Source organism: Falco naumanni, chromosome Z (assembly GCF_017639655.2).
Source record: "Falco naumanni isolate bFalNau1 chromosome Z, bFalNau1.pat, whole genome shotgun sequence".
Lineage (NCBI taxonomy): Eukaryota > Metazoa > Chordata > Aves > Falconiformes > Falconidae > Falco > Falco naumanni.
In genome coordinates, this window is record NC_054080.1 from 49,089,985 (window position 1) to 49,105,907 (window position 15,923).

The window sequence follows — 15,923 nt, forward strand, 5'->3', positions numbered from 1 at the left end:
AGCTGTGCCAAATCTTGTATCTTGTAATAACTGTCAGGTAATGAACTATGCATCTGCCTAAGTCTGTCCATTGGAGAACGTGTCACAACAGTAATGATACGGGGTGGTGGTGGTGGTGGTGGTGATGGCGGTGGTGGGGTAAATAGGTTGTTTTGACATGTTTCTGCCTGGTTTACATTGTACCTGAGTGCCTCTAATGCACGTCTACTTGTGACATTTAAAGGATATGTGGATGTATGATTATTCCTAGTGAGGAACTGCGGTAGATTGAGTCTGAGGGTTAGACTGAAGGCATGCACTTTGGCATGCCAAAATGACTGCTTAATGCCTAAAAGGAAGGCATCTGGGCTATATCAGGTGCTGGAGCAAGGTGGTGAAGATAACTGACTTTAGACTAGAATGCATCTCCATCTACTCAGATACTGACGATGAGTTATTTCGACACTTTGCCATCTATAATAGAGGTTCTTGAGAGGCTGGATACCTCTCTAGAGTTCGGTTCCCGATCACTTCAGGTTCAGCTGTAATGTTGATTCACTCTTGTCTTGCATTGCATGCCAAAGCAGGCATACTGAGGCTTGACCTAAAAAAGCAACCCAAATACCCACAGAAGGATTTCAGGGAGGTACAAACATGATACCAAGTCCTACACTAATGCTCCATCTAGTAACTGTACACCATGGTAAGTCTTGAATCTTCAGTGTAAATTTTTTCATAAGCAAATGCTAACCTGGGATGTCATTTTCTGAACTGTATATGGACAGTGAACTTTTGTCTGGTGTAGAAACCCGACAAGTGTGGAGTGTGTTTGGAGCAAATCAGGGTGAAGGAAGTGTTGTATGTTTGCTTTACTCATCATTATAAATAAACGTTTGAAATCTTTCATTTTTGCCAAAGCAGCCCAACTACCTGCAGAGAACTTGACCCATAGCAGGAAGTTACAGGAGTCAGAAGGCTAGATGTGCATCACATCTGAGGATTGTATTCAATATCTGTAAAATTGTTACACAGGAATGTTTTTAACTATTTGGTTTCAAAACAGGGATGTTCAGCAGCAGTGCTGTCTATTTGAAATCATTCTTTTTTCAACCTTCTGTGCTGTTCACTGGAGTCTTTCACAGTGGGAAGAGATGTTATATCAATGCACTATTTCTTGTCAGTCCATGTGAATATTCAATTTTACCCGTCTCCCCAGCAATCTTTGTTTCCTCCTGTCCAACTTAAAACACACACACTGATGAGCAACTCTTGTCTCATAGAACTGTATATATCTGGCTAGATATCTAGATCATCATGTTTTTGAGAAATGGAAACATAAAGTAACCTTGATTTTAGTATCACAAAAAAGTTGGATTTTTTTATTATAAATCCTGAGAGCTGAGAACCCTTGGATTTTTGTCTTTAGGATTTCTGTTTTGGTTGGGGGGTAGGAGAATTCCAGCCAATGTGTAAATAGATTTTTGGTTTTGCCATTTAAAGTAATTCCAGTGATGGAGCAACAGCAGTGTCCAAACTTCATTTAAATATGCCTCTAGAATAGGAGCTGTAGAAAGGTCTTGGTAGTTCTTGGATCTAAGTTGTCTGTACCAAAACTGTGGGTGCATGTACTCCAGGCATCTGTACTGGATGATTCAGGGATTTTTCTGCTGCAGTAATAGCCCTTTGATATGCTTGGCTTGGTTTTCAAGACAGTAAAACCAGTGCAATGAAGTAGTATTGTTGGTTTAGCATTCACTTATAAAAAAATACAATGCGGTATGAAGTAAGAGAGAACTGTCAGTTAGCTTTCTGTCACATCCTCTTCTGAAATATGCTTGTATTTGTTTGTTTTTCTATTTGTATTTCTGAACTTCAAAGATTTTGAATTTAAATTAATGAAGATGGTATTAGTGAACCCCAGCATTGTGATTCTAAAACAAAGCTTTAGTCTTGGAAATGCAGAGGACAGGCAGAAATGCATGAAACCTTACTTTATGCATTTTTTCAGAATATAGAAATAGGTGCAAGCTAGCTACAGATACTAGTGTTGCTTTTAAAGCATTTTAAAGCATATTATCGTGCCTGTTTGTATTATGTAAATACTCCATGCACAGAATACAGAGAAACAGCTTGATTAGTTTTGTTGTGATCATTAAGTCTTTTGGAATGAGCTGTAGTGCCAGCTGCAGTGAAATGAGGTTTATTTTATAAACAAAAACCCCAAAGCTCTTATTCCCCTGTGTGACCAGGAAAAAAACCCACACTGTTTTATGGTCCCCGTTTAGGACTTCTCTGTCAAACCATTGAGCCTTGTAATTCTCCATCTGCTTCTAATTCTCCTGGTGTCATGGTCATAATAGTTTGGTGGGCTGGACAAGCTGAAGTGTGGAAGGCTTTGTACGTATGTGATACAGTAATAATCTGTAGAAGAGCTAGCAGCAGGTAAATTCATCTCCATGCGGCTAGCATGTGGAATAATACCACAGTATTTGTGGAGGCTCTCAGAATCTTGTGTGTGTGTTCCCCTCCCCCCCCCAAATCAGTTAGTGTTTTTATTCAATAATAAACACATTTGCATTCAACAAAAATCTGAATTTCCTTGGGCAAGTGTTTACTTTTACATGTCTTCCTCCTTTTAAAAGCAGGAGGCATTCTTTGAGACTAATTCGAGTCTATTGGCTTAAGATGGGTGCACTATTTCAGTAGGAATAACATTTGAAGAAATGCTCTTTTATTACAAATGAAAATAATGCATGTTTTTATGATCACTAATACCAAATTTGTAGACTAAACCCAGAGTACAGTAGATTGGCCTGGCCATGGTAGTGTGCTCGGTTTAATGACTTTATAAAATTTAATGAACTGTCCCTCCCTGCCCCCAGCTGCTCCATTTGCTAATTAGGTTCCTAATGTCTGTCAGCAACTGGAGTGTTTGAAATGCTTTTGAGAGGATACTGCTTATTCAAACTCATGTTCAACCAAATTGGGAGTTACATTTTGTGGTGTAAAGTCATAATCCAACCCTGCAAGATAAAGAGATTTCAGCACCATTTTTTGCCTTGAGTTACAGAATTGTTTTAATCTGCAAAAGTGTTACCTATTGAGTAGCTGTCTTGGTCTGTTTGGATCTCTCAAATTTACAGGACAATGTACTCTTGTGATTTAAACTTTATTTCTTGAGCTTATTAAGAAAAACAACAAACAAACACAACAAACAGAACTTGGTCACCTTAGCCCAAACTAGTCTATCACATGAATTTACTTATTCACCACTCAGGTCATAACGTTTCATAACTTATCACCTGTAACACTTAATTCATGCACTTGGGAGCAAAAAAAAATTAAAATAATCAGTTACCTAGCCAAAGGTGAGGGTGCGCATCCTTCCTCCTCCGTCACAGTGTGAGGGTCCACTGCATCACACTGGGAATCCTGAAATCCTCAGTAGTCCAGCTGCTGATGGATCTACTGCCAAAGTTGTTGGGTTTTTTTTTTGTAAGATGATGGTTTATATCATCCAGCTTGGAGATTTGGTTTATATAATTTCCATGAGTTAGTAGATTCTTACGAATTGCCAGACAAAGATGGTGGCTGCAGGAGACAGCAGTTTGCAGGTAGGTGATCATGGCTGCATGATGGCCCTTTTAGCTCTTTCTGACCGCCTGTCCTGCCTACCTGATGCTCTTACTGCTCCCAGCGTACATCAGGCATGTATGCCAGCATACATCAGGCATGTATCAGCATGAGCTGTATCAGCTAAAATCTGAGCAGGAACTGAGTGCAACAGTCACAGTAGCACAGTTTTTCTCTGTTGGTAAAACTGTAGATTTTTATCATGCCTTCTAAAGTATGTATTTTTAAAGACCTGTTAGTACTGCTGGATGAAAGGGGTTACATATCCTGAAGTACTAAATATATATGGTGGTACTTGGCTTAAGAAAAAACCCAAACATCTGCAGGTATTTTAACAGGCATATAATCCTCAGTGTTATTCTTTTGATGTTTGTTATTAAATATATAAAAGTCTAACATTCGCTTGGATTGCTTTCATATTTGATGAATACACAAATGTGAGCTATGATATGTAAATATATTACCTGCCAAAATTCCATGATCTCCATTTTGCATATGAACTTGAGAAGAGACCCTTTTCTTTGTCCATCTTAGCAGAAATACATTGTTTACTCTTATTCCTTGTAATACTTCTGTAAGGTGGGAAGGAAAAGAAACATTGAAACACACTGTTAGATTTTGATAAATAAGAAAATGGATTGAAAGTACATTCTGATTTTCACTAAGATCTGTGCTGTACATAGTGTATTTAGCCACATTTCATCCCCACCAGCCTCCCACATTCATCATTAGGTATGATATAATTTTACCAGTGAATATATATGGGTTTTTTTCTGTCCTACAAATTTTATCTTCCTTTTGCTGTTTCCTCTTAAGTCATTGTTGGCTTCTGTTAGAGTCTATTGCAGAAACTTAAGAAATACGAAAAAGATACTTTTTTTACTTAGAGAATGAATGCTGATATAAAAGCAGTGGGTTGACTGTCTTAATGAAAGAGTAGTTCCCAGAGAGCATGACAGAGGTATATGTATGTGTCCATATCATAAGTACATTGTATACTTGTACTGTGATTTTTATGACAGCGCTAGCTTCCATATTTTAGAAAGAGGAAAGAAGTCTGATTTTAAAACTGAAAAGACAAGAAAGCTCTCAAGTTCCTATTTGAAATTAATACTGCTATACCCCAGGACCTATTTCACAGCTCTTATCTGTTGGAAAACCACTAAAATTTCATCTGTTCTGTTGGAGAAATTTAAAATACATAGTAAGGAGACAAGTAAGAAACATAAGGACTCCATCTAGTTTATTAATGGCACATATTTTATTCCTGCCCAGGGCAACACTTAAAACTCTGGCATGGTAGAGAGATATGTGAAGATAAAAGTATTAATGTTCATTAAAAGTTCATATGTCAGCCTTTGGGACTGGTATTGCATAAAATAAAATATGGAGCATGTTTGTGATGTTTTTTTAAAAATCAAAAAACCCCAAACAAACAACAAAAAAACCACCAGGAAGAGAGTTTTGATTGAAGTAAAATCTCAAGGAATGATTAGTGCTTTTTTATTTTCATTTTTTAGTTGCTGGCCTGGGAAGTGAAGAATTGCTTTATGTTCTGACATTCAAATGTCATAATATTGTTCATTGTTGATACTTCTGCCCATTGATAATGTTGATGCTATATATTTTATAGATGTATAGATTTCCAAATCTGACTCAGCATTACATTTGCAGTACTGATGCAAGAAACATCTGAATAAAAAGCACAATTGAATAATTTGTGCAGCACTGTGTGAAAATTCAGTGTTTCACTGAACAGTTAAGGTAATGAGAAGGGAAAAAAACATTCTAAGTAATCAGTTTTGATTACTTGTTTCCACCTATTGCTACAGAGGAGGGGGGAGATAGTGCTTGGTTTTGCACATAGGGTATGTGTAAACTGTTCAGGTCCTACAGCATTCAATGCTGAGTTAACACATCTGGACTAGACAAGTCATAAGTAATTATCTGCCAACAGGGAGCACACAAGTGGATGCATTCTCAGTCTTCATTTCTCTTCTTGTTGTCACAACTTTCATTAAACAGGCTAATTCTGCTTAGGTTTTTTGAGTGGTGTTTTTTTTTCCAGAGCAGTTGTACTGGCTTTATTTTTAGAATTAGTTCAGCCCCCATGGGCGTTGAGGCTGGCCATCTCCTGCTTTGGTCCTTTGGTTTCCAGCACACTGAAAAGAAGGAATTCATTCACCACTCCCCATGGGCAGGCAGGTGCTCAGCCATCCCCAGGGAAGCAGGGCTCCATCACACATAATGGTTACTTGGGAAGGCAAGTGCCATAAGTCCGTATGTCCTCTCCTTCCTTCTTCTTCCCCCAGCTTTATGTGCTGGTCATAACTTCATATGGTCTGGAATATCCCTCTGGTCAGCTGGGGCCAGCTGTCCCGGCTGTGTCCCCTCCCAGCCTCTTATGCACCCATCCTTCTCACCGGTGGGGTGGGGTGAGAAACAGAGAAGACCTTGCTGCTCAGTGTGCTATCAGCACCAATTTGGTGCTGATAACTCTGAAACATAGCCCCATACAAGCTACTGTGAAGGAAATTGACTCCACTGGAGCCAAAACCACTGCAAGGGTCAAAAAAGAAAACCAGATCCTTAGCATTGTAGAATGATGTGTGGATGGCTAGAAAATAAAGCAGAACTAGGGATTTGTACATTAATTTTATACAGTTGCAAGCATATCCAGTCTTACACAGATGAGAGAATTTTGGGCACCACTTTGGTCTGCAGCTTGAAAAGGACTTGGATGAATACCAACAAAATTATTGAAAGTCAAACCCAGAAGTGCATTTGTAATATTTATACTGTCTAGCACCTTTTTAGTAGTTCCCCAGTTCCAAAATGCTTTCTTTGCATAAAAATTATGTTGGAAGAACACTTTATTGTAAGCATCTTTCATCATCCTCTCTTTGAACCTCAGAATTTTATTAAAACTGTTACTCTAAAACTATGTATTGGGACACCCCTAATTAAATATATTCCAACTTCTGACAAATACTGTCATCTTTTGTCCTAAGGAGTAGTAATTAAAGGTTCTTGAGCTAGAAGAGGTGGTTTCCAGCAAGTAAGGTGTGAGCATGGGAATCTTTGGCATACTGCAAGTGTACAGTCCATATCCTGCTTTCAGGAAGAGCTCGTTTCTTAGGTTCATGGGCTATAACAGCCTTACAGTTTTTCATCAAGAATAAAAATTCACATACTTCTATTTTCTAGATTAGTATGGGTTCTTCTTGGTGTTATTCAGTATAAATCTGTATCTAGCATTAGGATTTTTACAAATTTAACAATACGTCAGGTTTCATGCTTGATTTTTTTCCCCAGGGTTGTAGTATTTTTGGTTTTATACCATTTAAACTTCTGTTCTACGTAAAGGGAAAGGAAATCAATGAGTACATGGAATATATTTGTTGAACTGTTTCTTTCTGAAAGTTTCACAGATGCTAGGCAATATATAGGTAGAAATGCTTACCATCAGCTTGGAAGAAAGTAAGCAACCTAAACTTGCTGACCATAGATTCCTGTAAATTGAGATGTTACTCTGAGGATTTGAATAGTATAAAAATGAAGCCTGTTTCTGGATAGAGTGCTACAGGTGTTTAGTGTTTGTAACAGTGCAGTTAGGCTGCTGGGTATTTTTGTAACGCTGCGCACCCACTGCTAGCAGTTCCAGTGAAAGTAGGCAGTGCTGGAGCTATCCTCATCTTTTGAAAATGCCTGGGTGTTAATTGTCCGAAGAAAGGATCCTACACAATCCGTTCTGGATGGGTCGGTTCCCGTATTGCCAGTTCTAGCTGCAGATCACCACTTTCCTTGCCACTCAACTTTTCTGCCACAAAATTTTTTTGACTGAGTGAGGAATGATACTGCTCTGCTCTTTCTGCTTTTGCCTATCCTGGGGGATGTCTGAGTCATCACCCTCTCAGAAACCCTTCTCACAGCAGTTGATTTAAAAAAAATGCAGTTAAATACTCAGCAGAGACAGCAGCAATAAATACAAGGAAGAAAGCTTTTTTTTTAGTAAAGGCGTTTTCCATTAAAAGACATTAACTGCTGAGATGTTGTGGGTCAAATCGAGTCTTCTACAACCAGGCTGAACCCAGAGTTGTTATTGTGTATGAAGAAGAGGATCTGGGAAAAGGTGGAGAGAGGACACAACAGAGAAGTCAAACTTTGCCTGAAATGCCATCAGGAGCACATTTTGCTCTGGTCCTAAGTAATTCTGTTGACAGTATATGATTCCTATTCTGATCTTTAATTACGATGGTTTCTTTTCTGACAGCTAATGGTCATGGTTAACATTTCCTAAACTATCTTTGTGCTCTTCATAGGGTGTTTCTTAAAAAACATATCTAATTCTAAAAATAAAAGCTAACTTGTCTTCCAGATGTTGACAAGCAGTGGTACCTGCTCATGTACCACCACTTTGTAACAGCTAAGTTGACTGAAATGATGGGGTTTGTATCTGTTCTTATATAGACATTTGCAGTTTCTGGTTTTCAACCTGCAGTTCCCAGTTTTTGATACGAATCCTATGTCCATATTGTCTCTGTCTTTCGGGACTTTAGGGTTCTTTTTTCTTTTTGTAAGTAAAATTTTGCATCTCTTTGTTGCAGGACCCAACTAGGATTCTGAATACAAATAGTAGCAGCGGCAGCAGTAGTAACAGTTTTTCCAAGACCCACAAGTTAACAAAGGAGCACAAGGAAAAAACTTCTAAAGACTCAAAAGAACATAAAAGTGCCTTCAAAGAACCTTCCAGGGAACACAACAAATCTTCCAAAGAATCCTCTAAGAAACCCAAAGAAAACAAACCACTAAAAGATGAAAAAATAGTTCCTAAGATGGCCTTCAAGGAACCCAAACCCATGTCCAAGGAGCCAAAATCTGAAAACACCCCCATCCTTACTGGTACAGGTGGGCAGCAGCAAGAAAAGAAGACCCCTACAAAAAGGCCATCTGTTCTGGACTCTGATGAACCTTCTGCAAAAAAAAGAAAAAAAAGTGGCTCGGATTCATTATTTAAAAGTTTTTCTAGTGCCCCACCACTGATTCTTACGTGTTCAGCTGACAAAAACCAGACAAAGGACAGATCTCAACTCAAGGTGGGGAGAGTCAAAATTGAAAATGATGCACTGGAAAGGAAGACGCCTGCTCTACCGCCATTTGATGATATTGTAGATCCCAGTGATTCTGACATGGATGAAAACATGTCCTCCAAATCTGAAGTAAGTGGTGTGTGGTTTTGCTTCATACGTATTGAGTATTCCCCATTTGTGGAATTGTGCACCGTATTTGTATTTTCCCCTTCTTTTTTCCTGTCTACTGGCAGATTGTTCAAACTGAAGGATGTTGACTGCCAGCTGTTCAAACTTAACACGTTCTAGATGAATTGTATTGCCTATTCAAGTCTACTTAATTTATAAATCTGTTAACATTGTGATGAATGAGCATATGGGAGATGGCGATAAATAATACTGGACTTTTGATCTTGTTCTTTTGAATTTCATGCTTCTTATGAGAGAGAAGGAAATTGATTTAAATGCTTGTATTTCACACCCTAAGTCTTTGTGCGTAGGTGTTAAAGAATTCAGTAAATTCAGGAAAGGGTTACAGTAAATCAGAGTGTTATTTTTCTGGTAAAAAGGGCAGTTCTGTGAATGATGCCAGTTTTGTGGAGGAGGAGGAGTTCCTAGGATCCTCGCTGTGATGAGGAGACTCTATCCAAAGTCACAGGCTTACCCAAGAAGAAAGACCTTTTTTATGGAATTTGCTTTCCTGGAAATGTTTATCTACCATGTCTGCTCATCTGTTTCAAGCATCATTTGCTCTTCATGTTTATAATTTTAATCATTCTCCTAGCGGACTTCAGTTTTCAGAAGCATCTTTTATGGAAACATAAATAGAGGAAAAAAGGGCTGGGAAGAGATGGCTTGTTTGGTGCCTTTATTTGTGCTTATGGCTAGAGGTAGTGCACATGGTGGAGAAGATGACTTCCCAGCATTGCCTGTTCAATTCTCTCATTTTTCTGGTTTCTGTTGTATGCCTGTGTTACTGCCATCAGATTCACAGCCCTCCTAGCCCTCTCTGGAACAGACAATAACTACCCTGCTGTGGGGATGTGTCAACATCAGTTTTTTACTTCATAGAAACTTGCCATGAGGGAGAAAGTAATTTATTTCTGAAGTGACCTTTTAATGCCTGGTCCCTTATGGCTTATGAAGTCTGTAAAATTTAGAAGCTATGGAATCGGACGTGGCGCTGGTGATATTGTGGTTAGGGTGTCATTCTTAGTCTTGCTGAGAACTTACAAATTTGCCTTTAAAACCAAAATTGTTTACACTTGTCAGCCTTGGAGTGAATTAATTTTTAATGTCTTCAAAAGAAGCTGAATCTTTTATTTTAATTTATGTCAATAAGCTTAAGACTCACTACCTACCCTTAGTATAGCCAGCTAATTTGCTATCAGATTTCCTATTCATTCAAATAGGTGCCATGTAGCAGTACACAAACTTCTACGGGCAGCAGTGGTTCTCCGTTTTTCTTCAAAGACAAAAGAATTGAGAGGAGCAACTGCAGTCTGGCTGGGATTTTACAAATGCAGGCACTAGAGAGGTGCGTGCTGCATAGATGACTGATATGTAAAGGGTTTGGATGGTGCTTAAAACTGAACCTTCTGAATTGCTGATGTGTTTCCGTCTTTGTCTTGCAGCCTCTCACCCATTACCACTGGTTTAATGGGTACACCCTTGTGGTTTTCGTAGAGTGACACAAATCCACTTGCACTTCTGTTCATCATCCACTTACAGTTGACCTTCAGGCTCAAAGGAGATCCTTAATTCTGTACTAAGGCAAAAAAACAGATTCAGGGTTTTCTCGTTCTGCAAGCTGCTTTACTGAGAGGGTCAGATACTGGAGTTTGCTCAAAGACAAGCAGATCCTGCTGGTCTGGGCTCTGGTGAATCTGCTTTAGCACGGGATTGGGCTAGATCCAGGGTCCTCAAACTATGGCCCGCAGGCCGGATACAGCCCCCCAGGGTCCTCAGTCCGGCCCCCGGTATTTACAGACCCCCCCATCCCCTCCCCGCCGGGGGTTGGGGGGGAAACCAAGCAGCCGCAGATGGCTGCCTGCCACTGCATCCGCGCGCCCGCCCCCTGGTTAAAAAGATTGAGGACCCTGGACTAGATGATCTCGAGAGGTCCCTTCCAACCCCAACCATTCTCTGTGTGTGTGAGGTATGGACCAGTGTGGACCACATCTGTCTGGGTGAAAAAGATGTCTGCCACTTTGGTACTGTGCTTATTAATAAATCGGCTCCAGTCAGTGACAGGCTATTATTTAGAAAGTAAATAATTTACTTATTTTTAGAAAAGGTATCTAGTAAACCTGGAACAATTCCCTAAGGTGCCTGTGGATTCAACACTATTGTTAGTGCTGCGGGTGAAAGAGCTGGGCAGCCTGGTTGATGAGTGCCTACAGAATTTCACAGTCATTCCTTCTACACTTCATTATTTTTGACCAGGGAACCTAACAAAAGGCAAGCAAGCAGTGTAGTAGAGGTAATTATGTTGGAATAGTTTGAATTTTTAGTATGTGTTGGTGGGTTTCTAAGCATTTGAGGAAAAGGAGTGCATTTTACAGCAAGATCCATAAAGGGTGTGTCCTATAAATGTAGTTGTATGAAGAAAAGAAAAAGTGAAAAGTTGCAACGTTACATAGAGAGTAGGGGAAGTGAAAATACGATAATGCTTTTTGCTATGCAGGAACAGTTAGTTCTGTTAATGCTTCATGATACTAACCAACATAGTTGCCTGAAGCTGGGAAGACACTTCTTCAGTGGCATGTTCTGGCATAACACGCTATAAAATTCAGTCAGATGTTTTTTCTTACTCAGGTACAGTTACGCTGGTGGGTATCATAGCATTAATGAACAAACAATGTATCATTATTGAGGAGTATATTTGGTAGTAAAGTATTAGTATAGTAATAATACTTTATTACTATATTAAGTAAAGATTTATTCCTAAAGTGGCTTTAAAAAAGAAATCCACAAAACCCGACTCAGCAAATTTCGGTTAGGTGTGAGAATTCCAATTACAAATAAATACCTACAAAAAAATTGTTAGGATACCACAAAAATATTAAATTTGAGTCAAGTGCATTTTTTTAGTTTAAGTTTATGATGCAGTACAAACCTAATGCTGTATGAATTGTAATAAAAAAATATTTTGCTAAGAATTTTGTGAGGATGATAATTTCTTCACTCTATGGAGTAAGAGATGTTCTCATTCTCGAACACACATGTTCTGAAATGGTGACTTCACTTTCTTGGTATTAGCTCATATACATAACTATGCATATCAAACATGATAAATTTGTAATAAAAGGTGTAGTGCAGCAGAGTTGTTTGTAACTGCTTTGTAGCTAAGGTTATATTACTTCACCTAGAATTATTATAGTCATGCTTTTATATTTTATAGAGAGTTCACTTTGTCAGTAGGTACGCAAAACCAAGTAGTTTTTATGTTCATTTCTTTAAAAAGGAAAAAAATGTGATAGGGAGGGTAGAGACCTTTATTTCATAGGTTTTGGAGGAATCTTCCCTTGGCAAATGTTCATTGCTTCTGAATTTTGCCCATTAACTCATTTTTTTGTAGTATGTAAGAAGCAAGTTAAGAAGTGGGACATCAACAGACAGTGCTGGCGTTATCTCTGGAAATTTGTCCAGTAAGCTGGATAGCAGTGGATGAACTCTTACTGCTTTTAGCAAACATTCACCAGAAGCTAGAACTTCCTTCAAAATTGAGTTTCTTTCTATTGCTGGGCACACCAAAGACTGTTTCAGAGCTAGGGGTAGTCCCCTCATCAGTTCTCAATTTCGAAGGCTGGGTTCAGTTTTTTAAATTGAGGATGACATCATGAAAAGTCCTCGTGGTAAAGGAAGCTGACAAGCATCATTAAACAGAGATGCTACAGAAAAGAAATGCTGCTGCTCCCCTCATTTCTTCAGATACAGCCCCCGTTCAGTGCATTGAGGTGGGGTGTATCCTTTCAATTAATGGGCTTCAATTTCAGGTGGAAAAGCAGGGTGAGGTCTACCCTTCTCAATATTGGCATTATGCTTTACATGATTCTGGGCACTCAGACTTGAAATACTGGCCTTTACCTTCACAAAGTCAGGATGTAGAGGTTTAGTACCCTCTGAGAGAGGTGGGTTCTTTTTCATGTGATAGAGCATGTCTTCCAATGGCTAATTCACCCTCCAAGCTGTCCTTTAAAATTCAGGTTTAAGACTTAAACACAGCCAGATTAGCATACTGTTACATCAGGGGTGTTTCAGAATGCCAGACACTCTTCTGATGTCCTGCAGTCAATCCCTGTTTTGAGCTCCAAATATCTTTATAATATTGCTGTGGGAAACAAAAAGAATCACATCCTCGCTTAGTGATAAACTTCCTGCCCTTGTTCCCTTTCCCTGCATGACTTAAAGAATAAGATCAGGTATGGTAATTTCTCTGTGGTCTGCTTGGCATATGCTGTAGTGTGATGAGCTGCTGTATTTGTTTTAGCTCCATTTTTCTGTTGACTTTGAGCTGTTGGCAAGTGAAATGTGTCTCCCATTCTCTTCACTCTGCTATCTTGAGTGTCACTTTCCAAATACATCCATGATTTAAAATGTGTTGGACTTCAGCATTAGTGAAAGCCTTGTTCAAAACAGTGGTGATCTTTTTAGAGTCAGATGAGCTAGCAAGGGTATTCAGGAGTGACATGTAGTATATTCAGTTAGAAATTACAAATAAAGGCTGAGGAATTATTTTACTAGCTTTGCTATGATGCGTATAAAGTAGTGTATGGAGCAAAAGCATGTCAGATTTATGGTTTTATTGAGGCGCAGGAATATTGGCACAGTCCACTTGAAAACTCCAAAGATTTTGATGTTAAATTCAATGGCAGGATAAGAAGACTCCCATCTATTTGCTTTCTGTGTGTGGACAGTGCAGCAACATGATTAAAAAAAATAATTTAAAAAAAATATTAACATTTCAATTTTACTGCCTGTCTGATCATGAAATACGATGATGTTCTCAGAAAATTTGTGTGGGCTGCAGACTGGTTTGTGAAGATGGGGAAATACAGTTTCGGATCTGAGCGAGACATCTTGCGTGGCCGGAGCTGGCCCTTCTGAGCTGTGGAGCCATTGCAGAAAGGATGCTCTGGTACTTCTTGATTGATTATTACCAGTTTTGCGGGGCCGGGTAGGGAGGAACAAACAGTGTCTAGCTCTGAGTGAAGCTGCTGCAGAAAGGCATAAAGGAGATCAGGCAGATACATAGATGTTTAGGTGTTAACAGATGTTCTCAGTGTATCTCCAGTTGCAGACATCCGAATAAAAACTCATAAAAACTGCTGTGCGTGGCAGTGGTATGTTGGTGGATTTTTTTTAGAGAAAGCATGTGGCTCTGTTGGATGAATCTCTGCTCCTGGTGTGATCATTTTGCACATAGCGTGTATTGTTTTTACCCTTTCTGCCTGTGTATGTCCCTGCAATTGTAGCCTTCTTATTATTAGTAGTAACATCCTTTTGGCATGTTGAAGCCTATGGAAATACAAACTAAGCAGAAATGCATGCTAGCAAATTGTGACAGCTTAGGGTGAGCGGTTTCAGTTATTAAAAGCGGAGTACTTCAGCGGGTCTTTTTTGGGCTGCTTGAGAAGTCCATTACAGAGCAATAAAAATGCAGTAGTGATCACATAGGCTATGGGTTTGTACATAACGTCTTGCATATCTTAAGCCATCTTATAGTTACAATATGGGTACCTTTTTTAAATAATGCATAAAATGCCACTTTGGATCTGGCTCATGATCTATTAATTTGACTGTTACAGAGGAAGAATATTTTGAAAACCCCTATGGTCTTGTAAAACCTCCAGGCCCTTGTTAGATGAAAAAGCCTGCTTTCTGCCAGGGCTGGGAGCCAAAGTAAGATCTCCTTCAGATAATATTTAAAGTTAGAGATAACAGTAGTGAAATAGAGCTCTGTATGGAGTTTTCATGTAGTTACTCAGGAAAAAAAGGAAGCTTAATTTTTTTTGTGAAACTGTGACTCTATTAAGATCTTTAATGACACAGAAGAGGATCAATACTGATGATGTCCTTCATTGCAGGCTGTGTACCGTGGGTTTGCAAAATGTCATATTCTTAGAAACCTTACTTTTGCTTGATATTTTAATGCATTGTTTCTACATTTGTTTACTTTTAGTCCAGATGTGAATGCTTCTCATAAACCCCTGCCAGCCACTTTTGTTGTGGGGTTGTTTGCCTATAGTACTGTTGTATCAAGGAGGTAATTCAGTAGTTGCGAATGAGTGGGTATTAGCAGGTCATGTAGATTCTGTACAGTCCAAGGATTTTCCTTCCAGATGCATGCTCAGAGAGAAACAGCAGCCTAAGACAATCAGACCTCCTTAGAGAAAGCGTAGTAGGCACAAGTATGCTCCATGGCTGTCGGCGTCTACTGTAGCATGGCACCATTCAGTTGCTATACTAAGCCTATTTTTATTAGCTGTTGCTATGAAGGCAAAACCGCTTTGGCTTTGCTCACAAAAGCAGAGGTGCATATTAAGCTGCTCTGTGTGTGTGGTGAGATGAACCACTGGTGGATGGGGAAGCAGCAAGATTGACAGGGAGTGATTCCTCTAGCAGCAAGCTTGGATGTTAAACTGAGATACTTTTGTTACCATGGTGTGTTAGGGAATCACTGCCTTACAAAAATGTGTAGGATTTAGAAATAAAGCAGTGGGGAGAAACTATGTAGATGTGGTTAAATATACATTAGTTAGTTGCAAATGTAATCCCATGAGAGTCAGGAAATTCTGCATTCATGAGGCAAAGTCATGGGTATTGAGTTGTTCTTTTCAGTTTTAGGCAATGTCATGTTTTGACCACAGAAATAACATCCTATGTTATTAAGCTACTAGTTCAGGCTTCAGTATTTTAGTTTATTCACATGTGTTGACTACATTCCTTTCAGTGGGCACGACTTGTGTGGATTAAGTCATTGTTAGCATAAATGCATTTTTAGATTGGGGCCTTATTTTCTATATTTCAGCCCTGGAAAATTCTATTCACCTGGTAGCGTGCAGAAAGTAAGGATTTTAACTGGGTATGCGCAGTGCCAATATTTTAATTACATTCTTTCTTTTGTGGCAAAAAAACCCTTTGTGCCTGGTCCAGTAAAGCCATGACAGTTTTGCAGGGCTTAGATGAATGCAGTCAAAATGCTAAAGACTGGATATTTTATTTTAATTGTGATCAGGT

General features: G+C 39.1%; 1 protein-coding gene across 2 annotated transcripts in view; it reads left to right on the forward strand.

Annotated features, from left to right (window-relative positions):
- The window catches only part of MLLT3 (MLLT3 super elongation complex subunit), a 136,114-nt gene that overhangs the window by 86,635 nt on the left and 33,556 nt on the right, over window positions 1-15,923 (forward strand). For both annotated transcript variants that reach the window (XM_040580302.1, XM_040580303.1), the window contains exon 6: window positions 8,220-8,831. In XM_040580302.1, the coding sequence (XP_040436236.1) occupies window positions 8,220-8,831 (612 nt within the window). The remainder of the gene's footprint in view (window positions 1-8,219; window positions 8,832-15,923) is intronic.